An 18,801-nucleotide genomic window follows, 5' to 3' on the forward strand; every position below is an offset into this window, starting at 1 on the left:
ACTGACAAAGGGGAAAAAAGAGAATATTTTAAGACTCATCCTTTCGTTCACATTGGCTCCCTCCGGCTCCTGAAATTAAGGTTTTGGGCTTTCGGCTTTGTAAACACTGTGGTAGCCATTTCTCACTCCTTTCTGACATTTTACAGCCTAACAATTAAACGATTAATTGAGAAGAATAAGGCAAAGACTTAGGGATCGTGAAAACGTTGTTAGCTGCAGACAGACACCATGTTCAAAACATGTGAAAGAATGAGTCGACCCAGGAATAATCATCTGACATACTTTTTCCATCTGCCTTGACCCCTGTTTGGACCCCTTCAGGGACTAAAATATATGCCTGTCATCTTCTTCCTGTCACTAACGTGCAATTGAAAGTGCTGTTAAAAGGCCATAACTCCTGCGCTCCTGATGCTGACAGTGAGGAGCCCTGCAGATAAAGACCAGAGTTCACGGAGACCTTTTGGCGACACAGCAGACAGGAGAGAACCTGCACGGCTACAGAGGCGGTGACGACTGCCTCGCCAAGATCTGGGATTGAGGTCAAAGGCAAAGAGAAAGAAAAGAGAAAAAAAAAAAGGTCTGACCTCACGCCTCTAAGACTGACATACCCGCCCCGACTGGCATGCGCTTTATATAAACACGCACGTAGGCACTTACACTGGCACAGTGTCGCATTTAGATGTTTGCAGGTGAGAACTGAGGTGGCAGTGTGCTCTTTCCAAGGAAAACCTGACATGTTCTGTAAATGGAGCGGGCAGAGGGAGGTTAGCCATTAATCTCATAAGGATTGAGGACTCAAACCATCCTCTGACTGCTGCTCTCACACCGACAACCTGAGCTGACTGCTGGCGCCCGGCTAATTACCTGCACAAGTAAAAGAGACCTGGATGCAGGATTACGCCATCTCTCATGTAGCCGAAGAGTAAAAAGTGGCCTGTAAAGCAAATCATCTCCCATCTGGTTTGGATGCCTTTTCTAGATATGAATATATTTGATAGCCTGACCAATACTGGATTAAGAGGGACACACTTAATTTGTGGGATCTCTTTGTGACTGTTTAAGTGACCTCAATCCTACTTTGGCATATTTGGCATATAACTCTTTCCTGTTACGTATCGATATGTCAGCAATAAGCTACCATTAGCCAATCAATATATCAGTCTCGCTGTGGCTGATATATGCTCAGATGTCGTCCTCTGAACTGCACACTGTGCGTCCTCTCAGAAGGTATTGCATCACCTTGTTTGACAGACCAAGATTGATTGATTTGTTTGAGAGCTGGCAGATCTTGATCTTTAGTCTGTTTACTTTGTTACTCTTAACATCTCTTAACCCGTCGAGTGTTTGTTTTTCGTGACTCACTAAAACCTCAGTTAACAGTCGTCTATAAACTGCGCTGCGCTTTTAGTGCAGTTCTTTAAGACCCCTCTGCTTGAATAATCCTCCTGCCTTTCAAGCTGAGATCCATATTGCACAACTACAGTAAGTGGTAACTTTTCCTTTGCACGCTACCCGCCTGATCCACCTCCTTTCTTCACATCTATACGCACTGTGTCATTGCCTTTTGTTGTGCTCCTTACATGGCAGCTTGTGATTATGGAAATAACAAAGACGTATTCTGGTGTCCATTAAATGCTTGAACTGAAATGGCTGCAATGTCAGCACAGTAAACATCAATATGCAGGATGTTTAGGGTATTGCCCAGGCTCAGTCATTCATAAACAATTCACAAACAATGCCTCCTTTGTGACTTCAGCACTCAGATGGCGTGAAAGCAACAGTGTGAAGACCAGTTTGGCCTTCGACACTTCGCAGGTGACCTCTGAGTCTTCTCACGCCGAAGTTAACTGGTGACGAGAGGGCGTCCTTGCTCCAGTCTGATCAAATAACCCTGCGAGGGAAGGTGGAGGGGAGAGTGTGCGGGCAGGTCTCTCAGTGTAAAAGCATTTAAAGAGAAGAGGGTGAACGGCGCAAACACTTTGTCCTCTTCAGCAAACCCAGCGAACCGCAGAAAGATCACAAGACGCCTGGAGGATACAGGCTGTACGAGGTTTGTCTTCAAAAATACAACAGAGCCGTCGGGTCGACATGAATGCGGAGAAACAGCAACGGGGTGGAAGGAGTTATGGCTCAGTTTAAAGAAGGTGTCGATATTTTTATCAGGGTGAGAAAAGGTTTCAGTAACATTACAGTTGGAATGACTAAAATCAAGCAAGGTGAAAGTTCCTGAAGCTAAAACACACTTTTACCAGCTTGTTGGTACCTCACTCTACTGACCGACTCACTTACACCTGAAAAATCCTCACTCAGCGGCGCAACGGTGCGAGAATTCAAAAAAACAAGACAAGTAATGTGTCACATGAGATTCTCCCAGAAATAAACAACTTATATTTAGCCGATCCTCATCCGGCACACTGAGGGCCATTATTGAAAAGTGTGTGTAAGGTACACCAGCTCAGCGGACATAACAGCCTGTCATGTTCCGTCACAGTTACGTCTTCTGCCGCTATAAAGAGCCGAGGTGAGCCTGTGGGCTCTTAAACCTGATTAAACTGAGTCATCCGGCACAGCAACACAAAAACGTGTTGGTGTGTGTGTGTGAGTGTGCAACAGAGGGCCTCGCTGATCAGTTACTGCTACTGCAACTGCAAAAAAACCATAAATATGTGACTGTAAATATTTTATCGTACATGAATTAACTTCACTCTTTTTGACAGTGCTTTGATTTCCTCCTAAGAAAGAAACGAAAAGGACGCAAATCAGCTTTCATCATCTTAACATGAATCTTAAAATGCTGTGATAGTTCAAAAGCTCCTCAGCTACCTTTTGACATTTCTAATGGCGGCCTTGTAGTACACAGATTCCATCTAATCATTGACGTTAGCGGATGTAAACTCCCAATCTGATTACAAGAATTACTTAAGCCCTAATCATTTTAAAATGTTTACAATAATTAGCGTCCGTGTTGCGGCCGACAGGCCTCGACAAGTTCACGACAATACGTTTCTGAAAAGATTTAAAGGTATGTCCCTCTTGGGCGGATTCCTTAGATCTTCTGGCGCCAGTGCTTTATAGGAGAGACCTGGGCTAAGCAGTATTTGCACATACTTGTTTTCATAGTTCTTTTAAGCCCTACTTGGCTGTCACATAGGTGGGATTTGCCAAACGGGAGCAGGAGAATGTTGCCACCAGAAGGACTGAGCCAAGAGCTCCCAAACTTCAATCATTTCTACAGGAAGTAAAGCATGACTATTCATTACTTCACAAGAATGAAGCAGAGGGTTTACTGATCAGCTACTCATTCAAACATTTGGGTTGCCAGGTTGTGAAAAAATTTTTTAGAAATCACGCAGCATGCTTGTTGGTTTCTCACGTTCTAAAACTGATCGAATCTGCATTAACAAATGTTTGTAAGACATTAATAAAGATTACGTTTTTACAACAATCCATCAAATCTGCAGCTGTAAATGTCCGTTATGGATAAATGGATTTTGCTTGAGATGCTCTGCAGCTCTTTTACAGAAGGTAAAAGAGTGCCTTCTCAGAAACTGATTAAGACACATATTTTCTTCTTCTTTTGTTGGTAGTGACCTCAGACCCCCCTAAAAACTTACAGTATCTTGACCCCCAGGTTGGGAGCCACCGGTGTAGACGATCAAATATATTTTCCTCCGTATGACAACAAAGTGAACTGAGCGCTCCACACATCTGGAACTCCAAGCCGGGAAACACGCTAAGCTTTGTTGGGAACTCGTATTTGACTGAGATCTGACCAGGACGGCGTCAGAGCAAAGCCTTTGAAGCTACGACCCCGGGCTCAGCAAGCAGAGAAGGTGCTCTCATCTCAGCCTTTTTTTTTTTTTAATATTGCTTTTTATGAAGCTTTCCGTAAAGCTGCTAAAAATCCTCGAATAACGCTTGAAATTCCAAATATCTAGAAAGAATTGCAACATTCCTCTATTCACCTCATCATCACAAAAAGATTTGCTCTGTACAGATGTTTTTCGGGAACATCTGGCGAGCTGAACAGAATGAAACTTTTCACCGAAATGAGACATGAATCATGTGACGCTTGTTGAAGCAGTATGCTCGGAAACTAGTTTATTTGTACTCCACTTCGGCTCTGGCGACAGGAGGGGTGCAGCCGCATAGTGTTACACTGACAAACAAGCATGTGCTATCAAGTGCCACTGGCAACCAGGACCGGATACCGTTTACGAAGTGATGGTATGCACGTGGTGCCCTTGTCACAGGAAGGCTACGTGAAAGATTTATGAATCTGCTGCTCGGCGCTGTCCAATAAAGAGTCAAAACGACGACTATACCAAGAGCGTGAACGTGAGCCCTGACGTGAAAGAGGTTGAAGATAAATATGAACTAAGAAAGCAAAGGTCAAATCTGGGAGGAGCACAAATTAATGCTCTCTGTTGACTGAGAAAACACATTACAGTGTTTGTTGATGTGTTTTGCGAGGTGCCCGACCTGAAACAGGTAGAGCCATTACTGTACACCAACGGCCGATTCATCCCAGCACTCACATGGCAACTTAGAGCACATTTACACTGGCGACACCTTCGTCCCGCACGCTCCGACACACACGGCCAGTTCAGAAATGAGCAGGGGTTACACCGCGGAGCAGTCTTTTCCCTTACCAACTATGGCCTCAGAGCCCAAACAGCTATTAAAACTTGAGGTCTTTGGTTTGTTTAGGAAGCAGGACTCGGGCCTCACCAGGGCCCAAACTGCAGTGTGCCCACGTGTTTTCCCCTACAGGAACACGCCGTCAAAGCCAAAAACATGGCGGAGAGGAGAAATTTCTCCAGCGTACACAAATGATTTGTTTCTTAAAGGGGCAGTCAGTGATTTCAATCCAATACACTTTTTTTTGGCAGATTCAGCAAATATCTAGCTGTCAGTTTTGCTGTATTTATCAGTTTTATGTCATTGTACATAAAATGTGATTGGGACAGACAGAGCCAATGGGATCACTGCAAACTCGAGCGATTCCTCTGGAGGAATGGATGTGATGTTACTTTGAAAGGATCTCCAGTGCCTGGTGTCAAGAAACCAGCTTTCTGAGCTTCATTTGAAGCATGAAGCAGAGCTAGTGATTCTATGCCGCCCGAAAAACATTGCTGAAAGCTGGAAAACTTTAGACAAACCTGGAGCACTTGCTGAAATCTCTCACATGAAGAATCGATCTGCAGAGGGACCCCAATAAAAGCAGTGACTCAGCAGAGACAGAGCCTGTGCCAACAGCACACTTGTGTACGTAAAATAACAATAGCTCTCTCATTTCATCTGGCAGATGGAACCAGTTTCTACTGTGGTTTTTCCACTTAGTTCTCCCAGTACACGGCTGGCAGACTCACATCTAACTCCAGCGGTGAAGCTTTGTACTGCCGACACATGAAAATAATCAGATTCTGAAGCATTTTCTTCATTTTTTCATTATTATGTGTATGATATGATACATAAAGCCAATCATACCTTTACATGAACTCTGTTATGATTTCACTGAATATTCTGGATGTTTGTCGAGCCCTTAAACATAATAGAAAAACAAACAGAAAGGCAGATTACTGTGTTTGCACGTCTGGTAGGCGGGCTAACACTGTTTAATCTGAGATATTTTGTTTTCTCTTTATCAAAGTTTACAGAAGCTTAATCAAGCTATTTTAAATGCATTATTGTATTCATGTTCCAACTCTTAAACCCAATAATAGGTAATAATATAAATAATATGAGGCTCTATTAACAAACTTATCATGGAAAAACATGTACTACTAAAGCAAATACACGAATAAACTATAAGCAACACTGATTCTCTGATTCTTTGACATCTTAAGTCTTCTACATGTGGTTCTCCTAACTTTTCAGAGCGTCGGACATGTTTGTACCATTCATCTCCCCTGTAAGGGGTCACTGAGCGGGGCTGCGGCCTCCCCCCGACCATGACTCAGGGTACAGTCACGGGCTGAGACACCTAGAAAAACAAATTCACTTTCACCTTCACACCTACAAGCAATTTAGTTTCCAATAGAAACACACAAACACGCCAAACAGCCCCAGGCCCCTGCACACTAAGCCACCGTGTTGCCCCAGCTTGCACCTACAGTTTCCACCCTAAATAAGACACTAACATATTATCAGCAGCAGCCAATGAGACACTGTTATCTAGTTTCGGAGCTGAGTGCATACTGTGCGATACAAACACACTGTATCTTGCAGAGCACCAAATCAGTGCACATTTAGTACAGTACAAGTTTTATAGGTGACACAGTGCGGCCTTCCTTGCAGGACTGTGCGGAGCTAATGCAAACAAACAAACAGCCCTCGCGTCAAAGTGACGTGCTGCCATGTGTAAATGGAGGCTATCGTTGTGGGTCTCCGTCACTTTCTCCTCAGAGAACATTGGCCGGCCCTGATAAGACGGATCTCGCTGCACCGCGGGCACTGCGAGGAAAGACAGTGTTGATGTTGGCTACAGTGGAACTGATAGGAAGCCTACAGCTTGTGTTATGTCACTGAACACTGGCCACATTCAGATAAAGGTTACTCAGCCCGGCTTCTATGAGGCCCGGGCGAGTATGAGAGAGGGGCAACAGGAATCTAGGGTTTGTGCCAAACTAGATTTATACTTTGTTGATTAACCTCATAACTCAGAATACAAACTGTGCAGACCAGAGCAAGGCGTTAATAAGGTTTTACAGCCTTAACTTAATCCGGTGCTATTATATGAGCTTCAAAACGCTCAGCTAAAACATAAACAGTGCAGACTCCAGCGCTTTTTACCCAATGAGCGCACTTTCACTACAGCAATGGCTCCAACTCTTTATACCGCAGGGGTGACGTGAATCTTCCACCACATCTTTCCCTTCCTCTTGTTCTTGCAAACTCTCTTTCCTTGAGACTATTGACTTAAACATATAGAGTCGAACTGAGTGAACAACTATTTTTGTTAAAGGTTAATCTGTTGTTTCAGCTATAAAATGTCAGAAAATAGTGAAAAATGGCCATCATAAGTTCCCACAGCCCAAGTTGATGGTTTTAAAAAGCCTTTTATGTCTGATTAACAGTCTGAAACCCAAAGATGATCAACAATGATAAAAAACAACCAGAGCAAATATTCAGATTCAAGAAGCTGGAACTAGTGAACGTAACGAATGCAACTAATCAGCCAGTTATCGCAATTGTTTTCAATGAATTATCTGCAATCAATTAAATATACAACTGCTTCCACATAGTTGAATTCTGATGCAGTATGTTTTAAAATGTTTTAAGGTCGAAAAATGCTCTTTTGTTTTCCATACAAAAGTAAGTGGGCATAGATGGGCAGAGCCAGGCTGGCTGTTTCCTCCAGTTTGAGTCTTTGTGCTAAGCTAAGCTAACTGACCACCAGCTGTTGCTTTAATTTTTAGCAGACAGGCATAAGAGTGGTATCAATCTTCTGTGTTTTTCCCAAAACGTTGAACTATTCCTTTAAATGCTACCCAAACACAAGCAGCTGCATGAGAATTAGATACAAATAAAATACAACATACTCAATAGACGAGACAAATTCAGAGAACCTGAAAAGACTGAGGATTCATAGCAAAGACGAAAGATGAAAATGACTTTTGGAAAGCGATGCACCAACCTTCTCTGAACTTAAATTATCCATTAATACAAAGCAGCACTGATGAACGGCTGAACTGAAGCTCACACTAGGCACAACATCAGCAGAAAGGCTTCACATCTTGCAGGAAAGGGTTACCACAAAACTGCTCTGATTCCTCCAAAAACAATGTTTGTGACCATCTTCGAAAACCACGACCACACAAGAGCACCAACTCTTACAACTCAGTATGTCGTTATCAGCAGAAAACTGTCTCTCAGCCTGTATTTATGCATCCAAGGAATTGGCTAATTGGTTGAATAAATGCACTCAAGCCCATCTAGCATCAAGCACAGCCCTCATAAACACTGGCAGTGCTGAAAATACAGGTGATGTAGAGCGTGGTGAAGCCGTTTATGTAGAGCACGATAAAAGAAGACATGTTGGCTTGGGTTTAAAAATGAAACACGAGAGGATAAAAGTATCTGAGTTTGTGCTGCAGGCTGGAGGAAACTGCTGCAAGCTGCCCTTGAATAAGCTCAGGTATTGTGCAACCGATTCCCTTTAAACAGGCTCACCAAAAAGGACATGTGCCTCAGTGCACTCATTCCAAGCAGTTACTCAGTAGCTCACTGTGGTGTTGCATTCACGGTTAAAGGCTTCACGCTTCTGGTTCAGCACGATAACAACTGCATTTCATATTTGTTCCAGTTCTGCAGAAACAGCAGTAACAAAAGCAAATGCGGCATGCTGTAAACTTATTTTGCCTCAGTGTGGGTGAATGGAAGAGGAAGCGGACAATACGATGGCTCATCCATTTTTTATCACCTCTGCACATCCTTCAAAGCCCAGTTTATGTTGCCTATATGGCACCTGGGTCACCTGTGAGCCTATGGGGGAAGGGTTGCTAGGCAGCTGCCGACAAGGAAGTTTGCTTGCTTCTTTTGGAAACAGCTCTAAACCTAAAGCCACATGTCTCAAAGGATCTTCATAAATGTATTCCACTACACAACAGCATCCTCAAATGACCGAAAATCATACGATTAAATTGGTCTGATAATCAGACTGAATTATTTCATTTCAGTAGTTAATAAATGAGTCTTACAAATACATGTGAAATAAATGTGGCGGTGCATTGTGAAATAGAAGGGTTTTACACTTGGACTGTTTTCACATTATGGGACATTTTAAATCTGTTGGTGGGCATGTGAAATCGTCAGCGCTACAAGTAAAAATGATTTGCATTTATGTGAAGACTAGATGAGGAAGGGCGTCAATGGATGCGGAGGTCGAGAATATTTGATATTTGGTTCATGAACACTGACGAAAATGTCAAAAATTTTGCACAAAGCCAAAATGTGTGGAAATAATACAAATAAACTGCTCTGTGTTCTATTTTATTGGAAAACTGTTACAAAATTACCTCTAAAATAATAATAACTGACATTTCTTGTAGTTTTTTTTTTAAAGAATCGGACGACATATAAACTGGTGATAATATTCCATGCTTCCATGCTTTTATATTGTTCGGTCTCTTATCATTTATAGCATCATGGCAATATGTGCATGTGTTAGTGGGAATATAAATAAATGCAAAGTTTGAAAAAGCTTTAACATGAAAGAGTCTTTAGTGTATGTATATTTAAGCCTGGTCTTCTTCAGGCATTAGAAACGTTATTTTCTTAAGTATGTAGTCTAAGTATGTTATATGTTATGTATATATATATACATATATGCGGGTCATTTCCTTCATGTACTGTAATATTGAGGCAGATCTGTGTGGCTCCTAACACTAATATAAACTCACATGTTACTGAGTGGTTACTTTTCTATTGTTTATATAGCATTATATATATAGCTTTAATATCAGCCACTTGGTTTATTCTTAGTCTCTTATTCGTCAGAGTTTATGAGCAGTGACCTGAGCCCTGTCTTATTATTACACACTGTACTGGCTGAGCGGCGGTGTTGCATGTCATGGAAGAATCTAAATGTATTGTTTACTTTTAGTGTGCTAGCACAAAAAGTTCCCGTAGACACCGGCCAGACTGACCTGCGTGCAGCGTAACCGCACTGACGACACGCTGTGGACGAGAGAACGCCTTCGAGCGTATCAGGAAAAAGTCATTCTGATTCAAATGATGATCTCAATAAGTGGGACTCCGGTAAAGCAGATGTTGTTTGAAGCCCTCTTCGCAGTCTGAACAGCTGATCTTTCTGCCTGCAGATTACAGCTCGGGCTCTGTAATACATGTTTAAAACAGCTTAAGGCATTTCTACCTGACTTGCAATGACGCACCTTCAACTGCTGCTCTATCAACATTACAGAGGTGATTGTGTTTAGCCACCAACAGCCAGCTTCTGTGTTCATTTAAGCAATCAAGGACACACGGGGAGGACGGGCTGGTGATTTCAGTTAAGAAATGCGGCCGCAGCTGAGTCTTTGAGGCTAACTCATCACAACAGTAACCACATCAACAATGGCTACCTTTAAGCTTATTAGGAGCGATTAAGGAGCTTAACTGGGCTCATGTCTAAAGTAAAGAGATGAAATGGCATGCTTGTTTCTTAAATGGCCCCTCGCCAAAGAGCCGCGGGACGCTGTGTCACACTTTTCACTCCACAAATGCTTTAAAAGTCAGACCACAAGCACTGATCGACCCCCCGCTTGTGTTTGACTCGAGGGTGTGTCACACCCACAACTGTGCGGTAACCATGCAGGTAAAGGGGACATCTGTGCCTCTCAAAGCCTGGGAGTGCCTCCCCCAAACAGACACCTGTTGTGTGAACTGACAGGTGGGCTCTTGAAGTCCCAACCTGCTGCTGCTGCTGCTGGTGCTTGAGCCTCCAGGGCAGATTCACTTCACCTCGCATAATCCCCGACTGTGAGCGCTGGTGCCTCCTGCAGAGCTTAACTGCAAGACAAAGCCTACCTCTGTGCATCCATTCTTGAGCATAGTCAGAAAGTCCTTTCATGCAACAACTTCCAATATCTTTAAAAAAGAAAGAATAAAAGCGATTGTATGCCGGTGTTAAGTCCAATGTTAGTGGCAGAGAGTTGGATTTGAGGTTTAGAGGGCATGAGGGCACAACTTCGCACCTGAGAAGGCTTATATGGCTGCCAGACACTGATACCAATGCACGTCACACACAACGGCAAACGTTAAGGGAGGACTTAGCTTAAATCTTTAAATCCTCCGCTGTGCTATCAAACCATGTAAGCAAGAGAAGAAGCAGCTGTTCCCCAGGCTGTTTGGGGCCCGCATGCCAAACGCTGTGGCATGAAAAAAGGACTGACAGCTCTGTATGTTTTCATCAGGCTGCAGTTGGCCTGTGTTGCTTGGGATGTTTACATGCCACACGTGAGCACAGCCCCTGAGACATCATCTCACAGATCTCTTCGTCCTGCCTCACAGGATGGAAACGCAACTATTATCACACAGATACTGAAGCCGGATCGTCAGAGCTGAACATAAATGCGCTCTCGGTTGTTCTCGGTTTGCACGTGAGGCGTTCAGAGAGCCAGCCTTGTTAATGAAAACAGAGATTAGAGGGGATCATGGCAGGCAGAGTGGTTCAGTTGGAGCTGACTGTTGACAGGATGACCCAGGTTGCCATGAACGGGCCTGACACAGCCCGACTCAAGGTCAGCAAGGAATAATATTCAGTAGATTAGCCGCTTCACATCGCCTCTGATGACCTGAGGGGGGATTAGAGCTGAGTGGGGTAGGAGAGCAGGGAAAGTACCAGCTTTTATCTGTTCTAGGTTTGTTGCTGAAGGAGAGAAAGGACGATATACTACAGTGTAAAATTTGACTGAAAACCAAAGCAAGTCTGGTGTAGGATTGTACATAAAGAGGGTTAATATTTGAATGAGTGGATTAATTATTATTTGCAATGTTCCTCATTTAAAACAAATGTGAATCTACAGTGAAACATAAAAAAGCCACCCTACCTGTAGCTCACACCACGCCACCTCCACTGTCGTCTCCGTGTCCAGTCCTTTATAGACCGTCTTGAAAGACCCCCTTCCAATCTCTATGTTGAATTTGAGATATCTTCCATCAGGTGAGGTCGCCACCGCTTTGGTCTCCACGTCCTCCTTCTCTTCCTGTTCCCACTGAGCATCAAACGTGATGCGAGACAAGATCTTGTGCTGTTTATTCTGCAGTTCATTTTCTGACTCCGAGCTGGCGTCCTGAGCGCTGGATCTCGGAACGGGGTCCCAGTTCTCGCTGAGAGACCCGGCGTCGGGCTCCTGGCTGCAGGGGGGCGTGTTGGAGCTGTCGCCCGGGCTGGAAACTGGGGACGGCGACGGCGGAGAGTCGTCGGTTTTTTCATCCTCTGCTCTGGACTCGGGCAGTGTCAAAATATTCTCAGCTGACCACGACAAGGCTTTGGAAAGGACGCCGCTGTAAAGAGGCGAGTCGATGTCCATACTTATTTTTTGCAGCCCATAAGAGTTTCTCCGTGCGCCCAAACCGTGCGTCCTCAGCACGGATGGGACCCGGGATAAGCAGTCGTCGGTCATATCCATAGCGAGGCCTGGGAAACCGCGTCCTGGTATCTCAACCTGTGCGTGTGACATTGTGGCAGGTTCAACGCCTTCTTGATTTAGAGCCTAAATGTGGAAATGGCATCAGGACAAGTACCGTTACTTCACGTTGAGAGTTACTTTTCCATGATGTCAGTGAAGACACAGGCTTTAAACAAAGGCTGACCACAAAATAACAGCTCTCTGACATGACTAACAAGACAAGATTAAACATGCCTATCAGTATCTCAGCTGACATTACCTGTAGCTATAGTAAACATTAGGAATATCCTCTAAGTATATATATAAAAAACTGAGAAAAGTAAGAAAAATGTACTTACTCATCACAGCCGCTGCGTAAAAACAATTCATAAACCCATTGCGCACATGAACGCAGACTGACGCATAGTTCCTATCAAACAATAAGAGTCGTCCTCTTCTCTGCTCTCCGCAAAGTCCTCAGCCATAACCTCCGGTGAAAGGACGGCGCTGCCTATATCAACAGAGCTCCGGAGGGCTGTGCGTCCTGTGCGCTCCCACTGCGCGCTCCCAACTCCGCCCCTCGCAGCTTTGACGCGCTAATAAGAAGATCCAGAGGGAGTAATCACCACAGTATGATCTGACAAGTGTTTGCAAACTAATGTCCTTTAAAAGCCCAACATGTCATTAGAAGGTTTTCCCTTTTGATTTTTCATGCGTAAATTGTGACAAAAAGATTTCTGGATCATCTTTAAAATCTAATTGTAAACTGCATGAGATGTAGAAAAAACATGACCCAAACATTTGATGTTCCACATTTCCTTGCCCTGATTAGGTGGACAGGTGCCAGACGTCCACCTAAACGTCCTGCTGTTGACTTCCCAGGAAAGTCTCCTTTTCTAGTTGGTGCGTCATTGACCGCAGCGTCTCTTCTTTTCTCTGAATTAAGATAAACTGGAGAGTCACTTCACTACGTGTTTCTCTCAGTCTGTCGTCATTTGATCAACATGAATGAGGGAGATATTCAGCCCGAGGTCAGGATGTGCAGCGTGCTGACCTCACCTGCAGAGGGAGCCACACCGAAGAACATGCTGCTGCTGAAAGTGGACACCTTTATCAGCCAGGGCCACACAGGAGTGTTCAAGGCATTTCAGAAAAACAAGCAAATTTAGCAAATTTCTAATTTATTTTTCTACAGGATATGAAAAAAGGAGGTTGGATATACACAGAAAGAGAGCAAGAGAGAGCATAACAGGAGTGTCACAGTAGCTACTGCACAATAATAGGACGACAGCAATCTGTACACGAAGTCCACTATTATTACACTCAGCTGAGATGAGCCAGGATTGGTGGTCCGAGTCTCTGTGGAGTTCCTCTTCTGGAAGCATTTATTCTCAAAATAAAAAGTCCCCCTGTGTGGTGTGTTTCTTTGGGATGTCTGGCTGGAACAGAGGAACAACAGCCGAGCAAAGGGTCCAGAGCTAATTATACCGAGGAAATTTGCTAAGAGGGAAAATCTGGATAAAACTGGTCGTATTTACAATAAAGAAGGAGCAAAGTTACAGCTGGTGGGGACAGAAGTTCCCCAAGAATATTCAGCTATGATAGTGTTCACCCTGATAGATTCATTGCATGGTTTAACGGCAACAAACGTTACCTCAAAAACAGTGACAGCTTTAAACACGGTGTCACCTTAAGTACTTTCCCCCCCAACACTTAGAAATGATATTAGTTCTCTTCCAATAAGACAAGGCTTTGAACTTGGGCAAACCGAAAGGCAACTGCAGGACCAGCATCCTCTGGCCTGGACATTGAGGTGAACCTTGTTTAGTCTTAAACGGCTAAATCTTAGAATTTGCCTGTAAGGTTCAGTATGACAGCTCCCAGACAGAGTGTGTGTGATTCCAGCACCGTTTCAGAAGAATTTCACCCCCTTTCCATCATCCATGGTGATGATCTCTGCTCTGCCTTCTGTTTGTAAAGCCTGCAAGGAGCGCAGCAGCATCCACTCTTCTAAACCGTGGAACTCTGCAGAAACAGATGAAAGAAGCCACAATAAGAATAATCTACCATTATGCAGCATCTTTCAAAACAAAGTTACAAAGTGCTTTACACCTTTCTTTACATTTGAGAAATTATTTAAAAAGATGTCACTTTACACATGCTAACTCTAAGTCATTACATTTAAATATGTTGATAAAAATTTATTCATGCTGATTCATCTTAACATTTTAATGGCACCATACCTTCACCTTCTGTGTCGTCACCATTGGACAACTCGTAAAGCGTAAACACAGAGTTGACCATCCCGTTTTTGGAAACCTAAAATGATTTTTAAAAAAAAACAACAGAAGACCGATCATTCTCAGCATCAGAATTGATGACAACTGTTTTCCTCTGACAGTGAGGAACAAGCAGGACGCTTGCTCTCTTTGGATGAGTCCTTTTTCTGAGAAAAGATGTATTTTCTATGCCTGAGGAATGAGATCTGGAGGACAGAGCATTTAATAAGGTGCAGGCGCTCAGCTCCGATCATATTCGCTCCTGATAAGGCATAAATGTTCAAAAAGGCTCGCTCCAGCTGCAGATTCGGCACACTTGGTGCTCTGGTGAGTATTTACAGAAACAAGACGGTATTTCCCTTATGTAAAATAACTTTGACTAAAATTATGAAAAATTTTGGTTTTGGCTTGACTACTGAAATGTTCAATTTGATTCAATGACTGAAAATATGAACAGTTTTCATTGACTAAAACTAAACCAAAATAACTATATGATTTTCTTTGACTAAGACTATATTGCCCAGCCCTTTTAGTCCACTAAAACTTGAAAAAAAAACAACAACACAGGATGATGTTGAATAAATACGATAAGATTCAACCATTTATCCATTACTTTAGCAATCATTTCCACTTCTCTGCTCACTTGCTAGCTAGTTTCTACACACTTTGAATCACCATGTTAAGTTGTTGAAACCGACTCAGGTAGTGAAAATCAGCCTGACATCAATATATAATCCTGTTTGTGTGTTTACGTTCCTCCTCAACACCCACAGACATCTGCAGCAACTGCAGAAGTATATGTACCGTCTGCCTTGGTGATGCACATTCTGCAGTGGCTACATTCTGCCATTGATTGTATAAGAAGTATTAAGCTATTCAGTATATTTATGTATGCATACTGTAGCCACTGCAGCGTCCATCACCTTTTTATTTATGTTGTTGTTTTTTTAGTGTATGTGCTCTTTTCCGATGAAATATAGGCAATTTTATATTTATAATTAGTAATTTGTAGTATGAATAGGCTGCAAAGTGTCTGTGTGCTTCCTGATCATTTGTGTGTTTCACAGGGCTGGTGGGAGGAAAAGCTCTTATGCGTTCCCTTATAAACAGTCAGATGTCATGTAGTGGAAACAGATTTATTTACACATAAGCAGACTACTTCATGTTCCTTTCTCTTTCATTTTGACAGCAATTATTTGTCCCAGCGATACTTACCCTGTCTGAAGTCTTTGTCTTGCACATGCACACGTGTAAAAAGCTGATTAAAAACCTGGTTACATGTATACATGTGCAAGAAACTGGCGGAAATCTAGCTGTGAAAATAATACTGAACAACATGCTCTGATGGCAGCAAATTACACTGCTTTCAAATTTAAAAATTAACCCTTGTTTACTCCTTTAGAGAACACTTTCTTCTTTGATTTTCTCCTTTATCAACCCCACACATGTGCAAAGATGTACAGTTTCGCAGACAGCACAGTATGTGTCTGAAGTTCGATGACTCACCCACTGGTATATTAACTTGCCCCATTCCTCCGGTCGTCTCCACATGACTAAACACCGGGACTTGTTTTTGTCCAGCCATTCCAGGTTCCCTGGGGTCAGACAACACAACGAAATGACTTCACAGTGAGACATCGAGAAAAGCATTCTTAGTCTCAACACTGCACAAACATCGAGGCAGGACAAAATGTACCTTTTTTCCTCAATTCCTCAAACACAACTTGAATTGCTTCCATTGACAGTTTTCCTGAAATTCAGTTAAGGTCAAACAAAAAAAAAAGCAACAAATGTAGAGGAGCACATCAGTACTGTCACTTGATGTCCGTTTAAATGTCAAACTGTCTCATCTGGCTCTCAATGCATAAATAGAGGAATTAAGAAATTATTTGACTAAATAAAAAAAAAAAGGATCAAAATCAATGCAGAAGAACCAGAGATATTATCCACACATTCTTCCTTGTCAAATCCTGATGCCTACATTACCAATACTGCAACTCGGCACATAGCTCTTTTATATTTAGGAGATAGCTAACTGTTTTTGAATGAGTTGTGTGCATCTTTAAGCATTGAATTCAAATTTCATAACAAAGGCTGCTGCAGTGTTGTAGAGGGCAGCTATCGAGGCGGCATTATACCAAAAAGCATTTAAAACCTTCCATGATTGTGAACATGAAAATCATGGGTTAAGTGTAACTTATGTCCTCATAAAGGAGGCAGCCTACAAACCTTCAACTAGCGATTCAAATCAAACAACCTACACAAACATGAGCCACGATATGGCTTTGACACTGGTGTTTGAAAGGAAACCATTCATGAAAGGATCTTGGATTCAGGAGTTTGATGTATGCTATAATGCTGGCCTTCACTGAACCACAGGTGAACTGTTAGGATACGTTCTATCTTCTTGTTGTTGAACACGGGGCTTTCCTGAGCCTCCATGACGTCCAGGGTGTAGAGCTTGTGATGCCGGCAGTACGACAGAGCCAGGGAACACCATGCCGCCAGCTGTTTCTGTCTTGTATCAACATTGGGCTGTAGCCTGTCCAGAAAGAGACGAGCAAAAGGTGTTAGCACAGTCGGCACAAGGCAAACAGCAGGCCAACAACACTGTAGTCAGTCCATGTCTACATTTAGTGTTTCATTTAGGCATGTCCACCCACCACGATGAGTTGAATTTGTGCCTTCTCCTTTTCTTTTTCCATGTGTGTTTGTGTGTGTTATGTGGCCTCAACCCCATCTAACACATTTGAGGTGAATTAGCACACCGACTGCAAGCCAGATCTTATCAGCCAACATCAGGACTGGACCTCATTAATGCCTTTGTGGCTGAATGAGAGCAAATCCCTGCAGCCAGGTTCAAAAATCTGGCGGAAAGCCTTTCTAGAAGGGTGGAGGCTGTCATAGCAGCAGATTATTGCCCTGGTGTAGGATTGAGATGTTCAACAATCACATACTGAACATCTCATTCCTAAACACACTAAGGGGACTAGTCTAAACCATGAAAAACAGGCCCTGACCACATAAACAGAAAGTGCAGCGTACTTTCAGTCAGAGAGCATGCTTAGGGGAATCAGTTAGCAGTGAAATAGTGCATACAGGCTATTACATTATGTTCTGTTTGAGGCCTGTTTTTTATCTTGTGATAATCTGAATGGAATAATCAGCATTTCTGAGGAAAAAAAACACAGCAGACACAAATCAACACACCAATCACACATTAGCAGTGATATATAAGTGAGAGGAACACGTTTCAACAGCCAGTGCACATTAATCAACGCACAGTACAAAACACGCACATGAAATGATTACGTTCCCTGTGTTTGCTTGGTATCAGTGTTCAGTCGGCTTTCAGGGAATTTCGGCACTGAGGTCTTACTAATATCCAACCAGTGTTCCATCAAAATCTGTGACCCTGAAAGACTGATGTGCTGCTCAATTGCTGTCAGGTGAGGTGTCTGTGCCATGCAGACACACCTATACACTACTGGCCACCATGTTTCTGCTGTCTCAGCTATCAGAGGTTAAGACCATATCTAAACACTCAGGGGTCACAATTCTTTAGCAGCTAGCAAAATTTGTGACCCAGTTCATATCTGTCGGGTCACAAATGTTGGTACTGTACCAGCAATTATAACATACCGTGTTGCCATGATTAAAAAAGGCAATATATAGCTGAAATTTCAAGCCAAATCATAGAAATCTGATAATTACACACAATTAGTTGTAACACCGGCTAATAGGTGGTGAACATGTAAGTATCATATTAGTGTTTTGGAGGCTGACAGCTGAGGCTGAGCCAGTGTTGGCTATTTAAACAGCTAGCTAGAGCTAACAGCTAAAGTAATTCTTTAAAACTTGCACACACCACCATAAATTAATGTTGATGTTTCTAAATATTCGCATGAAGTTGAGCATTAATGAAACGCTGAATGTAAACAAGTGAAGCTGTTACATAAACTTAGAAAGCCAGACGCTAACCTAAGGTGTGCACATCCACTTCCCTAGCAATCTGTTTTGTTTAGCCAGTTAGCCGGCTAACATGATGGTAGCTCGCAAATCAACACACTTCGATTCACTAACATGTGAACAGTGGAGGCTAAGGAGCAGAATTAATCAATATTTATAAAACAGTCGTTTAGATACGGTTCAGAAAAGGCTGACTCACGTAAAAAACGGTGGGAAATTATATTGCCAGGGCCACTCAAAACTCATTGCAGTTGATGCGGTGTTCACAGCTGACAGCTTCCGGAAGCGCGTCCAACCTCTCAAATGGTTCCGACTAACTACACAGATTTACCAATAACCTGCTAAAATGAAAATAAATATGAATACACATAGATGTAAACAAATGTTAGAAAAAATGTAAAAACATGAATGCATCAATTCTAAACCTTAAAAATGGAACT

General features: G+C 42.8%; 2 protein-coding genes across 3 annotated transcripts in view; both read right to left on the reverse strand.

Moving 5' to 3' along the window:
• wnk4a (WNK lysine deficient protein kinase 4a) overlaps nucleotides 1-12,607 on the reverse strand; it is a 42,223-nt gene extending 29,616 nt beyond the window's left edge. For both annotated transcript variants that reach the window (XM_041962365.1, XM_041962364.1), the window contains exons 1-2: nucleotides 12,473-12,607; nucleotides 11,553-12,218 (exon numbers count right to left, since the gene is read on the reverse strand). In XM_041962365.1, coding sequence (XP_041818299.1) covers nucleotides 11,553-12,185 — 633 coding nt within the window. In that variant the 5' untranslated portion in view covers nucleotides 12,186-12,218; nucleotides 12,473-12,607. The remainder of the gene's footprint in view (nucleotides 1-11,552; nucleotides 12,219-12,472) is intronic.
• Nucleotides 12,608-13,277: 670 nt separating this feature from the next.
• vps25 (vacuolar protein sorting 25 homolog) lies at nucleotides 13,278-18,651 on the reverse strand. Its single transcript, XM_041962926.1, has 6 exons — nucleotides 18,561-18,651; nucleotides 16,789-16,934; nucleotides 16,089-16,142; nucleotides 15,899-15,987; nucleotides 14,357-14,432; nucleotides 13,278-14,138 (listed from the first exon to the last, which is right to left on the reverse strand). Exons 1-6 carry the CDS (start codon nucleotides 18,605-18,607, stop codon nucleotides 14,026-14,028), a joined length of 525 nt encoding a protein of 174 aa, XP_041818860.1. The 5' UTR covers nucleotides 18,608-18,651; the 3' UTR covers nucleotides 13,278-14,025.
• Between the last annotated feature and the right edge of the window lie 150 nt (nucleotides 18,652-18,801).

This window comes from Chelmon rostratus, chromosome 21, assembly GCF_017976325.1.
Source record: "Chelmon rostratus isolate fCheRos1 chromosome 21, fCheRos1.pri, whole genome shotgun sequence".
NCBI lineage: Eukaryota > Metazoa > Chordata > Actinopteri > Chaetodontiformes > Chaetodontidae > Chelmon > Chelmon rostratus.